Here is a 19,523-nt window from a genome sequence, read left to right on the forward strand (position 1 = left end):
AAGAAAGAACCCTTGGGTCCAAGAAGAAGGCAGGAAAGATGGGACGGACCCAAATCTTGGATTTAAAGGCACAAGAACAGGGGTTGGAACTCATGTGTCAAATGGTCCAGGGTCTGCAGAAACAAGCAGAAAGACAACAGGCATTGCTAGAGAAGATGGTGAGGGACATACCAACAAACCAAGACCCCCTCCCCCCCCTTCCACAGGCATTTATGGGTATGGTGCCAGGGTTTACCCTGAGCAAAGAGAGAAACGGCCCGTGCTTACCGTAGATGTGAGGCTTGAGGGACAGAAAATGCAGGCTATGTTAGCTTCTGGTTCATCACACATGATAGTGTGGAGAGACATCTTACCAAGAGGAGAGAGGGAAGTAGCAGACCAGATCACCATTCAATGTTTGTGCACAAAGACAAAGACCGAGTGTGGGTTACTCTGCAAGTGGGTGAGAAACTACGCCGAATGCTGGTCGGAGTGGCTGAGCATTTACCCTACCCGTTGATGCTGGGATGTGACTGGCCGGAGCTTCTGACAGTCATAGCCCAGGCATACAGTTTGAGAGGGGTGAGTAAAAATGGAGGTACCCCACAATGCTACCGTAGTTGCACTAGGGACAAAGCCTCTGAGGAGAATTCAGAGGCAGGAGAAGGCCCCAGCTGGAGACCACTTGAAGCAGGGAAAAGAAGATGCAAGACAACGAGGTCCAAGATGGTACTTGGGGATGATCCTACAACAGAGGCATTTGCCGGTGAGCCTGAACTACCTCTATCAGATGAAGAAGCAGAACAGGAGGTGGACGTGGCACATTTGTGGGAGGATGAACATTTCAGATTGGAACAGAGCAGAGAGGAAGGGTTTTGGTATGCCTTCCAGGAACACCTAGCCCAGCGGAATGGGAAAGTGCTGAGAGCAGAGTTGATCCAGACCACCCCGCGATTTGAGGTGAGGAACTATCTTCTATATAGAGTCAAACAGGGAAAATATGGGGAAGACGAAGTAATACAATTGCTGGTACCTCGTCGGTACTGAAAGGCCTTACTGAAAGTAGCCCATGAACTCCCTATGGGCGGACATTTGGGGTGAGACAAGACTGAGGCTCGCATTAGGGGAAGATTTTTTTTTTTTTTTTGGCTGGGGTTAATACAGGAAGTGGCCAAGTACTATGCATCTTGCCCCGTGTGCCAAAAAGAAAACCCCAGTCGTCCTCCAAGAGCTCCGTTAGTACCACTACCATTGGTGTAAGTCCCCTTTGAGCGGGGATATTGTGGGGCCACTGCCAAGAAGCAGTGCAGGGCACCAATTTGTTTTGGTCCTCCTGGACTATGCAACAAGGTATCCGGAGGCTGTACCTATGAGGATAGTGTCCACCCCCAGGTGGCAGAAGAGTTACTAAGAATATTCTTCAGAGTGGGGAATTGTTGACGGACCAAGGGATGAACTTTACATCTTGTGTATTTGAAGGAGTGAGTAAAACACTGGGAATTAAACACCTAAAGACCATGGTATACCATCCCCAAAATGATGGACTAGTGGATCAATTTAGCAGGACCCTGAAACAGATACTGAAGAAGTTTGTGGTAGACAGAACCCAGAAGTGGGATCAGATGTTACCACCCTTGTTGTTTGTGATAAGAGAGGCACCCCAAGCCTCAACAGGCTTTTCCCTTTCACACTGTTATACGGACAACAACCAAGAGGAATTCTTGATTAAAGAAAGCTAGGAAGAAGAACAAAGTAGAGGCCGGAACATGATACAACTGGTTCAATACATGAGAGCGGCAAGCGACCCATTACAATTGAGGGGCTTGAGAGAGGAAGTTTGAATTAGGAGACCGTGTACTGATTCTCTTGCCGGCTCAGGAGAGTACGTTTCTAGTGCGATGGCAGGGCCCTTATGAAATAAAACACCAAATAGGGCCTGTATATTATGAGGTACATCAGCCAGAGAAGCAAAAGAAAAAACAACTATACCACGTTAACATGTTGAAGCCATGGCAAGAAGGAAAGTGCCTGTACTTGGCCCTCCAACCAGATGAACCAGAACTAGGATCCTCCCTGAGGGAGAAGGAAGGGAGAAGTGAAGTGGAAGTGGCTCCCTGACTCTCTGAAGAGCAGAGACGGCAGGCAAGGGAACTAGTGATATGGAGCTGTGACCAGAATCTACTGTGAAGCAACTAGAGAAGAATAAGCCAGCATTGTATCACCAAGAGCAAGTCATGCCTGACCATCTTGATTTCCTTATATGATAAGGAAATGGGCTCTATGGATGGGGGCAGAGCATTGGACATTAAATACCTAGAACTTAGCACAGCGTTTGACATGGTCTCTCAACATTCTCATTAACAAGCTAGGAAATACAGACTAAGTATAAGTACTGTATGTGGCGGGCCAGTAGGGGGCGCTCCTGTGTTGAGCCACCCACCTCACTGCCCGACCACTTTCCAGGCTCTGAGTGCCCTCCCTGGGGTGCCTCATGTCTGGCCCACCCCTTCCCTGGAGCACACCCGCTAGCCTGGGGTTCCCGCTGCCACTATCCAAGGCTCTGGACTCAATTCTGGCTCTGCGCACCTTGGAAAACACAGGCCTGATCATCCAATAGGTACTAGACCCAATACAGGCACTTGGGGCACTTTTCCCAAGTCAGGGGCTTATTAGGAAAGTCTCCCTTAGTCCACAGACTTAAGGGGCCTCCTTGTCATAATTTAGACCCACCCCTCAATAAGTCTCCCACACCGGTCACAAAGGAGAACTTTATTGATTACAGGGGGTAGGGTGAAAACCGGGTAAAAGGTAGATCAATATTAGAGGAATCCCATAGAGCCAACTAGGATGGCTGAGGTAGCCATTTAAACACGCATCTGAGTTACTGTAAGCTAAATATCTAGTCTGATCTCGAGTAGCTTACTCACATGCATCATCCAGAGGTGGTTGGAGTTTTCCTCTGGAGGCAGGTCACTCTGAGCATGCGGTTATGAGGAGGGACCAAGTTTCAGATTCACCTGGATGACCGCATGGCTAATGGCTGCCCTTCTTCCTGGCCCGGGCCTTTTTATAACCTCTCTGACCTCAGCAGCCTGGTCCAATCGAAGCTGCCAGTGCTGGCAACTCGCCAACCAATCTTAAAAAAGCATCACTGGCTACCTGGGCCAGTGAGCGGGGCTTTTCCCTCCTCCTCCCCAGGTGACCAGAGCACCCACCTCCGAGGCACCAGGCTTTTGTCATGTAGACAGGGAGGCCGGTTCCCCCGCCCTGAGGAATTCAACCCCAGCCTCTCATGCTGGCAGAGACAGATTTCTGAAGAGGGACACAAACAGTGGCATTTCTGCCACACTGTAAAGGTGGCTACATAACTGCTTATGTTCAACTAGTAGTCATTAATGGCTTGATGTCTATCTGGGATCAACTGGGGCTCCCCAAGGGTCTGTTCTGGGTCTGATATTATTTAATATCTTCATTAAGTATTTTGGTGATAGGATCAAATTCATGTTTAGCAAATTTGCACACAACACCAAGTTGTGTGGGGTTGCAGTTATTCCACAGTGTAGGGCTTTGATCCAGAATGATCTGAATAGGATGGAGAAATGGTCCCCAGTCTATCAGATGAGATTCAACAAGGACAAGAGCAAAGTCCTGCACTTGAGATGGAATAACCATATGCACAAATATAGAGTTGGGAATGACTGGCTGGGCTGCACTTTTACAGAGAATGACCTGGGGGTTACAGTGGACCATAAGCTGAATACAAGCCAAAACAGAGCTCTTTTTTTTTTTTTTAAGCAAAAGGCAACAACATGCTGGGTTGTATTAAAACTGCCACTTGCAAATTGAGGGAAGTGATTCTTCCACTCTAATGACCACTGACAAGGCTTCACCTGAAGTCCTGAGTATACAAACTTTGCACTCAATCTCCTAGAGTAAGTGTACTAGTACAGCAACAGAATTACCCCAGTTCAAGTGTGCAAATTATAATCTCTATTCCAACTGTGAAACTGCAGCTCACTACTAAGGTGGGCATGTAGACACTAACATTCCCAACTGTGAGGATGCAATCACTGTACCATGACTCTGTCATGAATGTTTAAATGCTGCACTACAACCCTAATTATGTATATGCAAAAGCTAGGGGCCATGACCCCACTCTTTCCCAGAGTGCATGTGTGTATAAATGCTGTGCTGTGGCGCCTCATGAGATCATGAGAGTTCTGAATCATGCTACCGGTCTGAGCGTGCAAACACTGCAATCCACAGAGTGAGCTTCAAATGCTGTACCACAGCCTCAAGTCTAAGTGATCAAATACTGTGCCATAAATTCTAGCTGTCATGTATAAGCACTAGAGCTGTGCGAAGGTTTGGTCCCTGATCAGATTTGATGGAGATTCAGCCTGATTAGGTGGCCAAATCTCCAAATCTGAATCGAATCAGAGGACCCTTTAATCTCTCTGATTCTATTCAGAGAGAGACAGACAGATTTGGACATCCCACAGAAGCACGGAGCACTCCCCAGCGCACTCGGCAGCAGACCTGGAAGTGGACCAGAAGCACTTCCGGGTCCACTGGGGAGCGTGCTGGGGGTGCCCCCCCCTGCACCCCACCTAGCTTGGTGACTGGTGCCTCCTAGGTCTCGAGGGGCACCCAGGGTCCCTCTGTGGCCGATTCCTGGGATGGGAAAGGGTGTGGGGGGTGAGGGGAAGCACTGCATGCTCCCTGGCAGACCTGGAAGTGGACTGGAAGTACTTACAGTCCACTTCTGGGTCCACTGCCAAGCCCCCTGTGCTGCTGTGGGATGCTTCATCCACTCCAGCACCGCAGTGGTCATGAGCCATGCTGCTATATGAAGGTATGTAGAAATTTTTTTTTAAAGCAGATTCGGCCAAGTTGAATTGGTGACAGTGATCCAAATCAATGGATCGAATCACTGTCCCCAATTCAGGCTGAATCCAAATCGAATAGGGCCTGTTTTGCACACCACTAATATGCATGGCATAGGAGTCACATAGCTAGTGTGCAAACATTGGACTATGATCATCCATTGTGAACTGATAAATTCTGCACAGTGTGAATGATCAAATGATGCACATTTAAGTCTCTGGTGCTATGGTTAAAACTGTGCAACAGATCTGACTACTGTGAATATGGAAATGCTGCACCATGGGTCTCAACAGAAATGTGAAAATTCTCCCCAGTTAATGTGGCCCAGGGGGTGTACACTGCTCCCCCACCTCCAGCCACTTAGAAGTTGGACAGGCCTGAATTAGTATTTAGAGGAATTGCCTAGGATAAGAGAAACATGAGTTACTTTCCCCATCCCCTTGGGAAGGTTTGAACCTACATCTTATATATTCTAATAGAGTGTCTCCAGAAGTATTGTAATGGAGAATGGCATGCAAAGAATTTCTCAATAGTGTAGTCTGGGTATCTATTCCAGCCCCTCAGGGAGGGAGTTTATTGGTGGAATACCTACAAAGAAGACTGCTGTCTGCTCCCAGTGCTATTTTTGCATTTTTGTTCAATGACTCGTTATCATAAAAAATAGTGAAAGCCAAGGTTCATCACCCCTCCTCACCTCACCCTACCCCATCCCTTTTCTAGGGCAGTAACTGTACCCCTGAAAAGTCAGATTTCTTCTTGCCTGTGTTCATTCTCTTTCCACTATATTGTTCACCTTGGCTGCTCAGCATCCTAGTCTTATAATGAAAGTATTATAAGACCTGCCTGGGCTTTGGCCTGGTGATCATCACAGATCCTAGTTTTCTGTTCACCATGGAAAACCACTGAAAAAACACAGAATCCACATTTTCCCATGACCTACTGAAAGTGCAGTGGCATCCCACAGTGAATAGCACCATTTCTTCTCTCTTATTTTTGTCACAGTTGTTGCCTCTTGGCCACTCAGTGGCTGAATGTCTTCTCAGGTGCTTCCCACTTTTTGCCTTAGTTCAGTTCACTGGGATTGCTTGCCCCCTTGTTCACAGTCTCTGAGCATCTGGTAGCCTCCTATCACAATCCCTAGGTAGCCTTTGTGTCTACTTCCCCTGACCAGCCCCTCCTGGTCAGCACAATTTCTCACAGGGTTTGAAATTAGCCCACAAATCAATTCTTTCTGCACAGCCAGCACTAATTTTGGCCTCCTGGGCCTAACCACAGCCTGCAGTCTCCCCCATAGTCATGCCTATGCTTTTCAGGTCTTACTTTAACTCCATTCAGTGGGCCTTCTAACCCTATACTGCCTTCAGCTGACCAGGTCCTTGACCCTTGAAGGGTTAAAAGCATAGAACACTTTCCCTCCCCACACCATCCTTGGACTTTAATGACCCCTTTAGCCACTCCCAAGCATCCAGTTAAACTCAAACAAGAATAACACAAACCACTTAGCTCCACATGGGCCTTTCTGCAAAGCTCCTTTCTCTCCACAGATCATGGCTAGACTGTATCTCAACCACCAATGCTCAGCAGACTCCCTGCACTAGGTGCAGGGGTTGCTAATGACCTCTTCCGCCCTTTCCCATTCTGCTACCTGCAATTATCCAGCCATCACTGTTGACTGAGGTTTTACAGCCTAGACTGTATAGCCCTTTAGCTCCCCTGTCTGCTTAGTAAGTATCCCTTATACTTTATTTTTTTCTTGCTATTGAAAGAGATCATTTAATTAATAATCTTATTTAAATAGTATGTTTTGTAAGCAGATAAAAGGGTCTCTATTCTTGCAAATGAGAGGCTTTTTATTTAATATTGTCTTGTACTATTTATTCAGAAAACACTTATAGCTGTCAGAATTCTCCTTCAGCTTTGATATATGAAAATGTAATATTCTTTGGTAAGCCAGAGGACCCTGTTCACCAATGTGTTTATTAATTGCATCCCAAAGCACAGGAATAAGCACATATATCTGTGTCTATGTCTACTTGCAATACCATAATACAGATTTTTCACCTGTATTGCTTGTGGAGGATGCATGAGGGAAGAAGGCTAGCAGCAGGTTGTCTTCAATTTGCTGAGGTATTCCCAAAATCCATACTGTCCCCCTTTCCCCGTCCGTTTTACACTCAATATATAACATATTTTAATAGATATTTTGATTGGTGTTATTCATATATGGTTCTTTCACTGAGACTTTGGGAACTAGACTGAAACAGTTTTTCTGTGGACTTGGAAGATTTCAATTAGCCATGTGTTGTGCATCTGTGTCACAAATCCATCTGCAGGGGACCCCAGAAGCCCAAATTTCTCCCCACTGTGCTGCCACATTTTCCAAGGAACAGATTAACATTGCCCTGAGAGAGTTCCCTATCCCAGTACCTTATTTTTTCTGCCCTTACACCATACTCTGCAACTGCAGTGAGGGATCCTTGCCAGCCCTGGGTGATTTCCACTTCTGGTTGTGGAAGAGAATATAGGTCCCCCTTTTTCATGGAGAGAGTCATCCTGGAATATCACTTGCCCAGATATCATTCTTTCCACTGGCAAGTAGTAAGAAGTCAAACAGCAAAAAGGTTTACTACATAGGATGAAAGTTACACAAACAAAAAAGGCTATAGGTTTGGAGTCAGAAAAAGAAAACAAGTACAGATGTTCACCCTCTCATCTTGCTACTCCTAGTTTCCCATAAGAGTCCTTGCCAGAGTTCTAGAGATCAGCCTTTCTGCTGACTCTTCCTGTCCTGGTAACTGGGGCCAATGAACCCCCAAAACCTGAGATTTGAAGACAAACATTTTATCCTAGATAAGCTCTAAATATCCTGCAAGCCATGCCCCCAATTACCATTATTCTAATGATCATGAATCACCAGAATCCTCCAGATGTCCTGGTGTGCCTGGGGTACCTGAAATCCTACTGGCCTGATGGGACATTGCTCCAGATGCCTTTGCTACTATAGAGTGGATTGCACCCATCATAGATGGAAAATCCCCAGGGATGCCCATTTTACAAGTGGTCCCTTTCAGCTCTTATTGAGTAATAATTTTCCTGGCACTAGAACACGATGGTAAGAGATTGTTAGCAGTTCTGCCTGCTCCTTGAATTCCCTGGCTAAACTCTTTTCCAACTCATAGTGATATTCGTAGCCAGAATAACATAATAGATACAATGACAACAATAGCATGAATGGATACAGCATAGCATAGGCTTCTCCAACAAGACCACACATGTCATATCAGTAAAATAAAACAGACACAAAAATATGACATGCTGCAAACCCCCAAACATAATAGGGTTCATGATACTGTGTCCTTGTGAAAATTACAATTCAGGGAGAGAGGACTTCTTATCTCTTTCCCTCACAATCTGGGAATGTTGCTGAACATGTTCTGTTTCTTCTACTTTGCTGACTGGGTTAGTTGTAACATTTGCAAAAAATCACTTTGGAACAGGTTTTGCAGCCTTCTACTTTAGCTGCACTTCTGCAGCTTTGCATAAATACGTTGAAAGTGACCAAGACTGAAAAGAAGTTAATAGAGACATGGTTATTTCAATAGATTCTACTTGACTGCATACAATTCCATTCTTATCAAAAGGCAAATCATTAATTGTTACTTTTAGCTTCTATTAAGCAGTTTTTCAAGAAGCACTCTGTTCAGATTTGGCCTAGCCTAGCATTGATAAACAGACTTTAATTTTACTTTCCCAGGGTACTGCTTATACTTTAAAAGTAAGGTTGCTGATTATGGATTGTATACCAGCTTAAACACATATTCATAACTGAAGCTTTTGCTCAGCCTATAGACTACCTGTCATTCTGGTATGTCAGTAACTGACCATGTCTACAGCCTACACTGTGCTTTATGGCAGAGCTGAACCACAACTGAGCATAAATGAGCTTAAGCACTTCCAGGGCAGTACTGAATTGCTTTTGAGAATGCACAGTACTGTGATTTATCTGTAAGTCAGAGGTGAAATAGAATGCTGTTGGGTGACTCACCTGAAGACTGCATAAGTGACCCTTAAGTGTCCTAGGAGGGAAATAGAATTAAGTCTTGAGAGTCTCCCACTTGCAGCATAGGTAGGCAAATACCACACATGCCCCTGCATAGATGTGTACGCATTGCATAGCACCCCTTCCCTCCAACTATGTAAGCATGGTGCTGTTGGCAGGCATGTTATCTTCTCCTGATTTCCCCATGCAGACAAAATCTGAGTGTGAGTGGAGACAGCAGACCCTACATCAGTCCCAGATGCGGGTATAGCAGCAGTCCCAGATTTTAGTAGACTCACTATGTAGGGCCTGGTTTGGGGTCAGACCTTGAATTTAGCTGTGTACCAAGTGCAATTGGGAGAAAACTAAGGCTTCAGACTATTTACCTAGGTCTTAATACTGAGGAGTATCAAAGCAGCATAACACCACCAAGGCTGGTCCAGCCCATCAGGGTTTGGTAATCTTTTACTTTGGCAGGCTGCAATAGGGCAAGATCATTGGTGCAGTTGTATTGGGACCAACTAACTAAATGTGGACAATACTCTTGAAACCTGTGAGAAGAGCTCCCTGAAGGGACACAAATTATCTGGCATGTTGTTCACTGAGTGCAGGGACAGCATCATCCTGGCTCCTTAAGTTCATAGGAAAGTTGTGCTGGAAAAGACTTCTAGTTCATCTAGAGGTCATCTAGTTCAAGTTCCTGTTCAGGGAAGGATCAGCCATGAATAAACCACCCCAGTCAAGTCTGATCTGTTCCTGAAAATATACGTGTGCAGATCCCATAACTTTTCTATGTAGCTTGTTCCAGTGCCTAACTACCAACATAGTAAGAAAGCTTTACCTAATCTTCAACCAAAAATTCCTCTCTTGCACTTTGAGGCCATTTTTCCTAGTTCTGTCCCCTACAGTCGCAGACGTAATCTGTCTCCATCCTTTTAAATTCCCTTCAGGTATTTGAAGATTGTCATCAAATCTTTCCTCAGTCTTCTATTCTCCAGACCCTAGTTCTTTCAACATGTCCTCACAAGGCATGTTTACAGGACTCTAATAATTTTTGCAGCTCTCTTCTGGACTCTTCAATCTGTCCAAATCTTTTTTGAAAGTGTGGGGACAAAGCTGGGCACAGTATTCCAGGGGAGGCCTTACCAGCATTCAGTAGAGTAGAAGAATTGCTTCCCTTGATTTGAAAGTGACACTCTTATTAGTACACCCCAGCACACTTTTGGCTCTTTTTTGTTTTTTTGAAACAGGAGCACCCATTAGGATCATATTTAGCTTATGGTCCACTGTAACCCCCAGGTCCTCCTCTGCAGTACTGCAGCCTAGTCAGTCACTCTCCAGTCTGTATTTGTGCATGCAATTATTTTGTCTCAAGTGCAGGACTTGGCATTTGTTCTTGTTGAATCTCGTCTCATCTATTGTAGACCACTTTTCTCCAGTTTATCTAGGTTATTCTGGATCCTAGGCCTCCCTTTCTGAGTGTCTGTACCTCTAACTGATTTGTTTTTTTCTTCCTCCTACATTTATTTTGGGGCTCAGCAATTCTTCCACTGCACCTTTGGTTTGTGTGACAGGGTGAGGTGTTAGCCCCGTCACGAAATGCCGAGAAGGCAAAGAACAAAGGAATACTTACTGCACCAGCCAGCCCAGCTAGGGGAAAAGCCAAGCTGAGATCCCCTGATGTTAATTAGCCCAATCATCTGGGAGAGCTGGCTAAGCAGGGAATGAGATGCTGTAACCCGCTTACAGCTGATCAACATGAGGGAATTAAAACGAGAGCTGAGCAGGCAGTCAGTGTTGGCTGGGGAGAGAAAAATTCCCAGAAAGAAACCAGAGGGAACGTGGGGAGATGGCAATGAGGGACCAACCAAGGGGACTTGGGAGAGAGCATCCCAAAGACTGGCTTACCTGCAGACATAAGCTACTGGTAGGGGGCACTCAGGGGTGCATGTTCCCTCCCCTGACAGGGCTGGTGCCCTCCCTGATGGCCGACTGATGCTGTTGGTAGGGCTGGTGCCCCCCCTGACAGGACTGCCAATGGCGGTGGCTTCTGTGGATGCCCCCCAAGATTCAGGAGGCATCAGTCAGCAGAGGCAGGGAGATGAGGCAGCTGTAACATCCACACTGGTGAGTCCGAATCCAATGGGTGCGGGCAGCCACACCAGGGCTCTTACTGGATTGAATAGTAAAGTAGCAAGAAGCCAGTATGTATGCAAGAAATCCAGTCAGTGAAGATATAAATTGAGGTAGTCCACGGGTGGGAGACAGGTTGAGGTGGGGGGAAGGGGAATGAATATAGCTGGTAAAAAGTGGAGAGGTTACCTGGGGAGTCAGATGTTAGGCAAGTTGTAATGTGTCATAAATCCAATGCCTATATTTAGTCCATTATTTCTTTTTATCCAGTAGATTAAAGTGAAATTCATAGGCTCACCTGTGAAAGGTGTTTTGTAAATTCCCTTTGAGGATTAAAACAGAGATTGGGGAGAGATTGCTTTTTCTTGTGAGAAATGTTCCCCCACAGGTAATTGGGTATTCTTGTCTTTTGATAGAATTTTGGTATGTGTTCATTCTGGTATGCAGTTGCTCTCTGGTTTCTTCTACATATTTTCCATCAGGGCATTTGGTGCACTGGATGAGAGATTACATTTCTGAAGGTACAGGTGTAAGATCCAGGAATGTTGATGGTTGTGTTGTGGGGTGTAATAATTGTGGGGGCAGTAGAAATGTGTTGGCAAGTTTGACATTTTTTTTTCATAGCATGGTCTGGATCTATTTGGTGTGTTTTGGGCCATAGGAAGTTTACTTTTGGTGATGAGGTTGGTTTGGTTCTTATTTAAAAGCTAGGATATGTGTTTCTGGGAAGATTGCCTTAAGAACTGGGTCTTCTTCTAGTATCGGTTGTAGTTGTTTGAGGATTTTCTGTATTATCCCAGGGAGGGATAATATGTCACAGCTGTGTGGTGACACACAGTGGTGTGCAATTCATGGGGTTTTTCTTTTGTACTTCAGCTGTTTTTCATGTGGTATCCATGTGGCTCTATCAAAAGTGCAATCTCTCTGGAGGAATGTCCTTGTTGAGTGAAAGTTCTTTTGAGATTTGTGAGGTGACAATCATGAGTGTTATCCTCAGTGCAAATTCAGTGGTATCTGAGGGCTTGGCTGTATATTACAGTTTTCTTGGTGTGTTTAGGGGGATTGCTGCTTCTGTGCAGATATGTATGTTGGTCTGTGGGTTTCTTGTATATGGTGGTCTGTATTTTACCATTCCGGATAGTGATCATCATATCTAAAAAGGAAATGTTGGTGATGGAGTATTCAAGAGAGAGTCTGATGGAGGGGTGATGCTTGTTGATTTTTCTGATGGAAATCAATTGGAGTGCAGGTTTTATGTCCAAAATGATGACTCCCCAGGTTACCTCTCCACTTTACCAGCTACATTAATTTCTTCCCCCACCTGTCTGTCACTCATGGACTACCTCAGTTTACATTTTTACTCACTTGGTTTCTTGCATATGTACTGGCCTCTGGCTGCTTTACTATTCCATTCAGGAGAGCACAGACTAAATGCAGATGCTTTCTCAGCCTGACAAAGGGTATCTGTACCTGAAAACTTGCAAATAATTTTTCCAACTATTTGACTTGGTCTAATAAAAGATATCGGATTTACCCAAAGAACCTTGTCTGCCTATTTCCTTAGACCAGTACAGGTACAACCTGCACCCCTGATATAAGCATGCAAGCATTTTTAAAATTCTCTGGGCTTTCCAGGCAAACCCTTGACTAGCTCCTGGACTGAGCCAGCGTTAGGGGCACAGTCTCTGATTTGCTCTGCTCTAGCTGTCATCCTTCTCACCCCACACTTCCCCCTTCAGGAGTATGAGACTTTTTGGTGGACTTTTCCCATTTTCCCCCGCCCCACTTCAGGAGATGGGCAGTGTATCTTTTTTTTCCTCTCTTTGCTCCTGTTCTCTCCCCACACCTTTCTAGGAGATGACTTTTTGCTGGCTCTTTGCCAGGTTTTTTAATGTGGCCGGTTCCTTGTGAAAGCACGGGGAACTGGCTTTATTTCATGGGAGACTGCCAATTACACTATTTCTGTAAAATCCATGAAATCTTGTATTTGCTAGGTTCCTAATAATAGAAAAGGGTTTTTGCTCCTGAGGCTGTAAAGTTGTCTTTTAAAGTAGGCATCTAGTTTAGGTCATTTGAAACTGAAAAAGGCACTAGAAAGTAGACCATAGAAAGTTTCTACTTTGGACAAGAGTTCTCTAAATAAACTATAGGGAGGATTAAGGAAGAAAATGTTCCAATTTTGGAAATCCTAAGAGGTTAACACAATATGTCTGCCTGGCCTGCACCAATGTATTTTATGTTTGTTTTTCAGAAAGTAGCAGAGCCCACCACAAAGTTATTCCTGCGTGGGATTGAAAAAGCTGAATACTGTGATATGTCTCTGTGTGTGATGACCCCTGAAGAGGTCTTTCACCTGTGGATTCAGGACACACTTTCATATGACTTATGAAGAATTGACCTGTAAAAAGCCTCTCCAAAAGCATCCAACACTAAGAGCTATTCATACAATCCTACAGGTATTTGGTGAGCTCAGAGATGCCTGATGCTGGCTGAAAGGACTTGGAACAATGACAGAAATATAAGAAATAGATTTGCTCTTGTTCAAAGAGCAATGTGGAGCTTTACTTCCTTTGAAAATGTGAGCCTCATATCACTGTTCAGGACCAAGGGGTGGGTGGTCAGGGAAGGTCACATAGTTATTGGGCAAAGTCCACAAATTGGGTCCATAAGGGGGTAGGAATCAATCCAGGGTCACAGTAAGCCAGGAAGTAAAAGCAGTGTTCCAAGTAAGCTAGGACTTAAAGCCCCTTCTACACATTACAGGTATTGTGCAATAACTGGTTAATTATACAATTACCTGAAGACCAGCTACACATGCAAAGAAACTATCACACAATGAAAAGTTCCAAACCAGCTATACAATTAGACCTCAAAAATATGTACTAACTTTATACCTGGTTGCTATCAAGCTTTAATTTACAGATGTAGGCGGGTGCATGAAACCCCCTGGCCCTGGGGATCACAGCTGCAATGATCCTTAGAGCTCCAGGGTGGAGGAAACCCCTAGGGCCAAAGGACTGCCACAGGGTGCCCCCCCCCCAAGATGTAGGAAATACTGTGGACTGGAGGATTGCCATGACTTTTCAGACCCAGACTTCTGCACACCCCTGGAGTGGGGAAGGGAGGAAGTAACCCCTTCAGTGATCCTTCCATCCCCCCAGCATTTCCTGAGCCCCCTGGGGTGCAGGGGGACATCATCTCTGTGGTGATTCTCCAGTCCTGGGGAGTTTCTACAGTGACAGGGCAGGAGGAAGTCACTGCTGTGGCTATTCATCCTCTGCCCCACCAAGGGGTTTCACACACCAATGGGACGGGGAGATCACCACACTTGTGATTGGGGGCCCTTCAACTGGGGTGCATGGGGCACCACCAGTCCCTGCCTTCCTGGGTTTTTGAACTAATATGATTGGATTTTTTTGAATAGGACAGACCTGACTCAAGCATTCATTTGGACTGTATGACCTCCTAAAGTCCCTTCCAGTCACACATTCTTTGATTCTATTATATGACCCCCAGCAATGTAGTGGCAGCAATCTACCTTGTGTATAGGCCTAGTGTCTGGGCCTACCTTGCACTTGCCACTTTTGGCTGGTATCGATGGTAGAGCCCTGGAGTAAATGAGTGACCTCTGGTGGTGAGGAGCAGTGGTTTGCATTGTAATTTGTCCCCTCTCAGGATCAGGCCTGAGAGACTGGAGGCAGAGTGTTTTTTGGTGAGGAATGTGCCCCCACAGGTAGTTGGGTTTTGTTGTCTTTGACAGATTCTGGTGTGCAGCTTGTGGGGGTACTGGAGATAGTTGGCAGGTTTTGTGTCTTGAGCTGTAGGAAATTGGCTTCAGTTCTGGTGATGAGGTTAGGTGCGTGTTTGAACGTACAAACCACTTTTCAGAGCTGGGCCTATGAGCTGCACTTCATCAGCCTCCTAGGTAGTAGGTACAGAAACTCATGGACTCTATATAGACAGTGGAGTTCTGGCACGCTGCAACCGGCCAGACATCTGACACCCCAGGCACCCCAAGCTCCTCTTTTACCTGAACTGCTACATTCCCCTTTTCCCCCCTACCCCCCACCTTAGCCTGTCCCTCACCCCCTGACGCTTCCATTTCCATTTTCACTGACTGGCTTTCTTTCCTGCATTGCATGTCAGGCCAGCCTCTGGCTTCCTTACTATTCCTTCCATCCAGGACCAACTACAGGTACTTCCTCAGCCTGATAAAGGGCTTTTCAATCCTAAAGCTTCCAAAGATACATTTTTTTAAGTACTCCTTTTTTTTCATAATGCACACACAGACATAAAAAAAACAAGATAAGCCATCACACACCATGAATAGCATCATATGTCCAACACAACACAACGTCTTTGCTTCTTGCTGTTCATTCCTTTATAAAATGGAACTGTCACACAGCCTGTCATTTGGGTACCTTTGCTGCTGCTACTGCTACTACTGGTGTTGAGCCAGCTTAAGTTATTATACCTGTTGTCAAGTAAAGTGGAGGACCGAGTGTGAGGCTGAAGGGGAGGAGGAGGCCTCAGTGGAGCACACTACCGTGTAGTGCAGAGGCCCCAGTGCCAGGAAGGGCGCACCTTAACACACGCACACTTTCACCCACCCACATCATGAGTTTTGCCTGTCGGCAGCTTGGGGTGCAGGGCCCCAAATGACAGACTCCCCCAGTGAGAGACACACACACAGCTGGCAGGCTTTGTGGCCTGGCAGGGCCCAGCACTCACTCAGGCCTGCTCTAGGACACACACAGCTGGCAGGCAGACTTCGCAGCCTGGCAGGGCCCAGAACTCAGGCTTGCTCTAGGACACACACAGCTGGCAGGCATTGTGGCCTCGGGAAGAGCCACGAGCCCTGCAGTTTTCATCTCCTTGTGTTGTAACACATAGACGTGACAGGAGCTTTGCTTTCAAGCATTTGGGGTGCAGTTGCCTCCCAAACCCCTGACCCAATTTTCTTGAAACTTAGCAGGTTTTGTGGCCTCAGTAAGAGCTACCACCCCTGCAGTTTTCAGCCCCCTGTGGTGTAACACACAGCTGTGACATGAGTTTGGCTTTCAAGCATTTGGGGTACAGTTTCCCCCAAACCCCTGCATTGATCTTCTTTAAGCTTGGCAGGCTTCATACTCTTAGCAGAGGCTACCACCCCTGCAAGTTTCATTCAAATCAGACAAAAACCAACAAAGATATAGATATTTCATTGATTCCCCTATGGCCAGATCTCCGAGGCGGCTCTGAAGCTTCGGAGCTGCTTCGGCCAGATTGAGGTGGAAACCCGGTCCAGAGCTCTGGATCAGATCATGGCCATTTGAAGCGGCTAGATCTGAAGCTGGATTAGATTGCTGCTGACTCGCACAGTCCTAGGAGATAGGAGATCAGACTTAATATTGATCACCTGGTGAGTAGGTAGTTACAACATTGAACCAGGAGAAGAATAAGGACAAGTACTCCTGTTACTGGTTAAGACTTTTCATGAAATGGAGATGCTCCAAATTCTTGTGGCTAGGATCTGTACCCAGTGTCATTTGTCCTCCAAGTGGTGGTGCCATTCTGCAAAAGAGCATCTTGATGGCCACACCTCTTTATTAAAGATTTTGCAGTTGTATTCAGTGGAAGTTATTTTCCAGAAGTAAAAACATATGGGGGGTTTATACATGTGCTCCAGGAGTGAGAGGCGGGGGAGCACTTTAATTAAAATGTTTCCGAGAGCCACTTTAACTAAAGTGCCTGGAGCATCTCATGTATCAGCATCCCTGTGCTGAAAAATGATGGCAGGGGCACTTTAACTAAAGTTCATTGAACAAGCTTTAGTTAAAGCACCCTTGTGGCAGAAGGCCACTTGTGTTTCTCCTCCAAAAATCGGCTCTGTGACAATTTGGGCCCTGCAGAAGGTACACAACTTACCCTATCTCTTTAGGTAACCTGAGCTGGATACATTCCTAAGAGAGGAGGGAAACCTGCTCCCACTGCCTACATGACTAGCATCACATACGTAGCTGAGGAGCTTGGGATCCCTGGTGGGCTAGATACTGCCTGTTTGTCCAGCAACCAGTGATGCCTTTCAAATTGGTTGGCTGACAGCCAACAGGTGCTGGCCTCCATTGGACCAGGCAAATGAGGTCATAAGGGCTGTATAAGTTAAGGACTGCCCAGGAGAAGGGGTAGTAGCCATGATGAAAACTCAGAGAGAGAGAAAAGCTGGACCACCTGAACGTTGGTCTCTCTCTCAATACTCATGATCAAGCAACTGCCTGCCTCCAGAGGGACTCTCCACCTGCCTCTGGATGATACTCATGAGTAAGCTACCTGAGATCTAGCTAGATATATAACTTGCAGTAACTCAGATGCGTGATCAAAGGCTACTCTAGTCACCCTGTTTGCTCTATGGGATTTGTCTGATACTGCTCAACGCTGTACCCTATTTCAACCCTACTCCTTGTAACCAATAAAGTTCTCCTTTGTATCTGGTATGGGAGACTTATTGGGAGTGGGTCTAGATTATGCCTTGGCATCCCCTTGGTTTGGCTGACTAAGGGAGACCATTACTTGTGCTTCTGACTGAGGGAAGCACCCCAAGTTCTTGAAGTGATTTAAGTACCCTCAAGGGCTGCTGGGCCTGTGTTTCCCAGGGGACATCATGCCAGAATCAAGCCTATCCCTGGGTGCTGGCAGCTCTACCCCCAGGCTAGTGGGTGTGTTCCAGGAAGGGGGTCAGCTAGACATGAGGCACCCCCAGGGAGGCACTCAGAGCCTGGAAGGTGGTCAGGCACAGTGAGGTGGGTGACTCAGAGCAGGAGCATCCCATAATGGCCCACCACAACCCCTGCCACCATTTTTCAGCATGGGGATGCTAATACATGCAATGCTGGAGTCTGGTGGAGCACAATAATTACCATGCTACAGAAGATTTGATTAATTACAATATGTTGGAGCAGCCTTGCTGCACATGTAGAGGTGCCCATGAGTACAGCAGTTCCTAAGCTCCCTGACATTGAGACAATACTTTTCCAATCACAAAGTTTCACACTTCCACCTGCAGAGTGGTCCAGGACTGTCATAGAGGCAAAGGCCTTTTTCAGGTGTTCAAATGTGGATTGAATTTTTGGGGAAGATTTGAACTGGATGTTTTGAGTTTTTTGAGATGTTATAAGACCTATCTACTTCGACAACTGGACAGACTTCAGTAAAAGTCTGTGAAGTCCAGGAATTGTACATTCCTTGGAGGGTCCCAATCCAGTAGAGGGTCTATTCACAGTTCATTTCAAGGGTTTATTCACAGTTCCTACAGACTGCTGATATATCCTGGGAATTCCACAGTGGGGCAAGTCAAACACACTTACCCAGCTTCACTTTCAGGTGATTCTGGTGGAGCCATTCTGGAAAAAGGTGGGCCTGCTGGTTATTACATTCCCAGGTATCAACAAATGTAATAATATCATCCAGATTTACCAGTATGAACTGGTTTAGAATGTCCCTAAAGATGTCATTTACATATTGCTGGAAGGTGGCATGGGTATTGAAGAGGCTGATGAGTATGAAAAGGCATTCATAATGGTCATATCAGATGTGGACCACCATCTTCCATTCTTTCCCCTACCAAATAAATTTTAGGTCCCCCTTGCTTAACTTGGCTTATGTAGTCAGGGGTTTGTTTTAGAAAAGTTTCTTGGAGGAGCTCTTCAGCCACTCCTCTCAGATAAAACAGTCTTTAAACACAGAAAACAAAATCGTACCTTCCTGTCCCAAACACTGGGAGAGGAACACCTTTATATTTTACTCCAGCACAACAGTCTTGTCTCTCCATGCAGTAAATGGTTCACAGTGGCATACTGACAGGGTGAGGGATGGGATAGAGGTGCCAGCTGGGCCCTCCAAGGGGTACTTGGTCTCCCAGCAGCACTTCTGGTTTCTCCACTGGTTCTCCACTGGTTTCTCCACTGGTCACCAGCATTTCTGGGCTTGGAGATCAGATGGGGTGGGGCACAAATGCAAGTATTGGCCTCCGGGTGCCGGAGACCCATGGTATGTCATTGTTGTTTCATCCTGCATCTTGCTGCTTCTTCTGCTGTTTAAATCCTGGAGTTTAAGCTGCCAATGGGATACTTTCTCATTATCCAAATGCTCTCCAGTTGGGTTTTCTCAACACAGTTAACTTTTCCCTCTTAAAGGGACAGATTGCCCTGTTACCCCCCTCCCTGATCCAATTTTTTGCAGATAAGTACTTGCCCCAGTCTTTGATTAGTGAAAGAAGTGCCCCATTCTCGTTTCAAATGCCAAAATCTCCATGCTTTCACAAGAATTCCATACCCTATTTGGCTACAAAGCACCAACTCACAGGATCATCATAAAATTCTAGTTTATTGGACGGATGCAAAAAGACCATAAATCTTGGTGCTGATCCCCTCAAACACACACACATTCACGCATACACACACACACTCACAGTAGCTATCTCTGAACACTAAGCACTGGGGTCAAGATA

The 19,523-nt window shown here is 45.8% G+C and overlaps 1 protein-coding gene across 1 annotated transcript in view; it reads left to right on the forward strand.

The window, feature by feature from the left end:
• Positions 1-17,509, forward strand: part of IL20RB (interleukin 20 receptor subunit beta) — an 81,729-nt gene extending 64,220 nt beyond the window's left edge. Inside the window, exon 7 of the mRNA XM_006258621.3 lies at positions 13,290-17,509. Coding sequence (XP_006258683.2) covers positions 13,290-13,427 — 138 coding nt within the window. The 3' untranslated portion in view covers positions 13,428-17,509. The remainder of the gene's footprint in view (positions 1-13,289) is intronic.
• Positions 17,510-19,523: the final 2,014 nt, after the last annotated feature.

The sequence above is a fragment of the Alligator mississippiensis genome, chromosome 13 (genome assembly GCF_030867095.1).
Source record: "Alligator mississippiensis isolate rAllMis1 chromosome 13, rAllMis1, whole genome shotgun sequence".
Lineage (NCBI taxonomy): Eukaryota > Metazoa > Chordata > Crocodylia > Alligatoridae > Alligator > Alligator mississippiensis.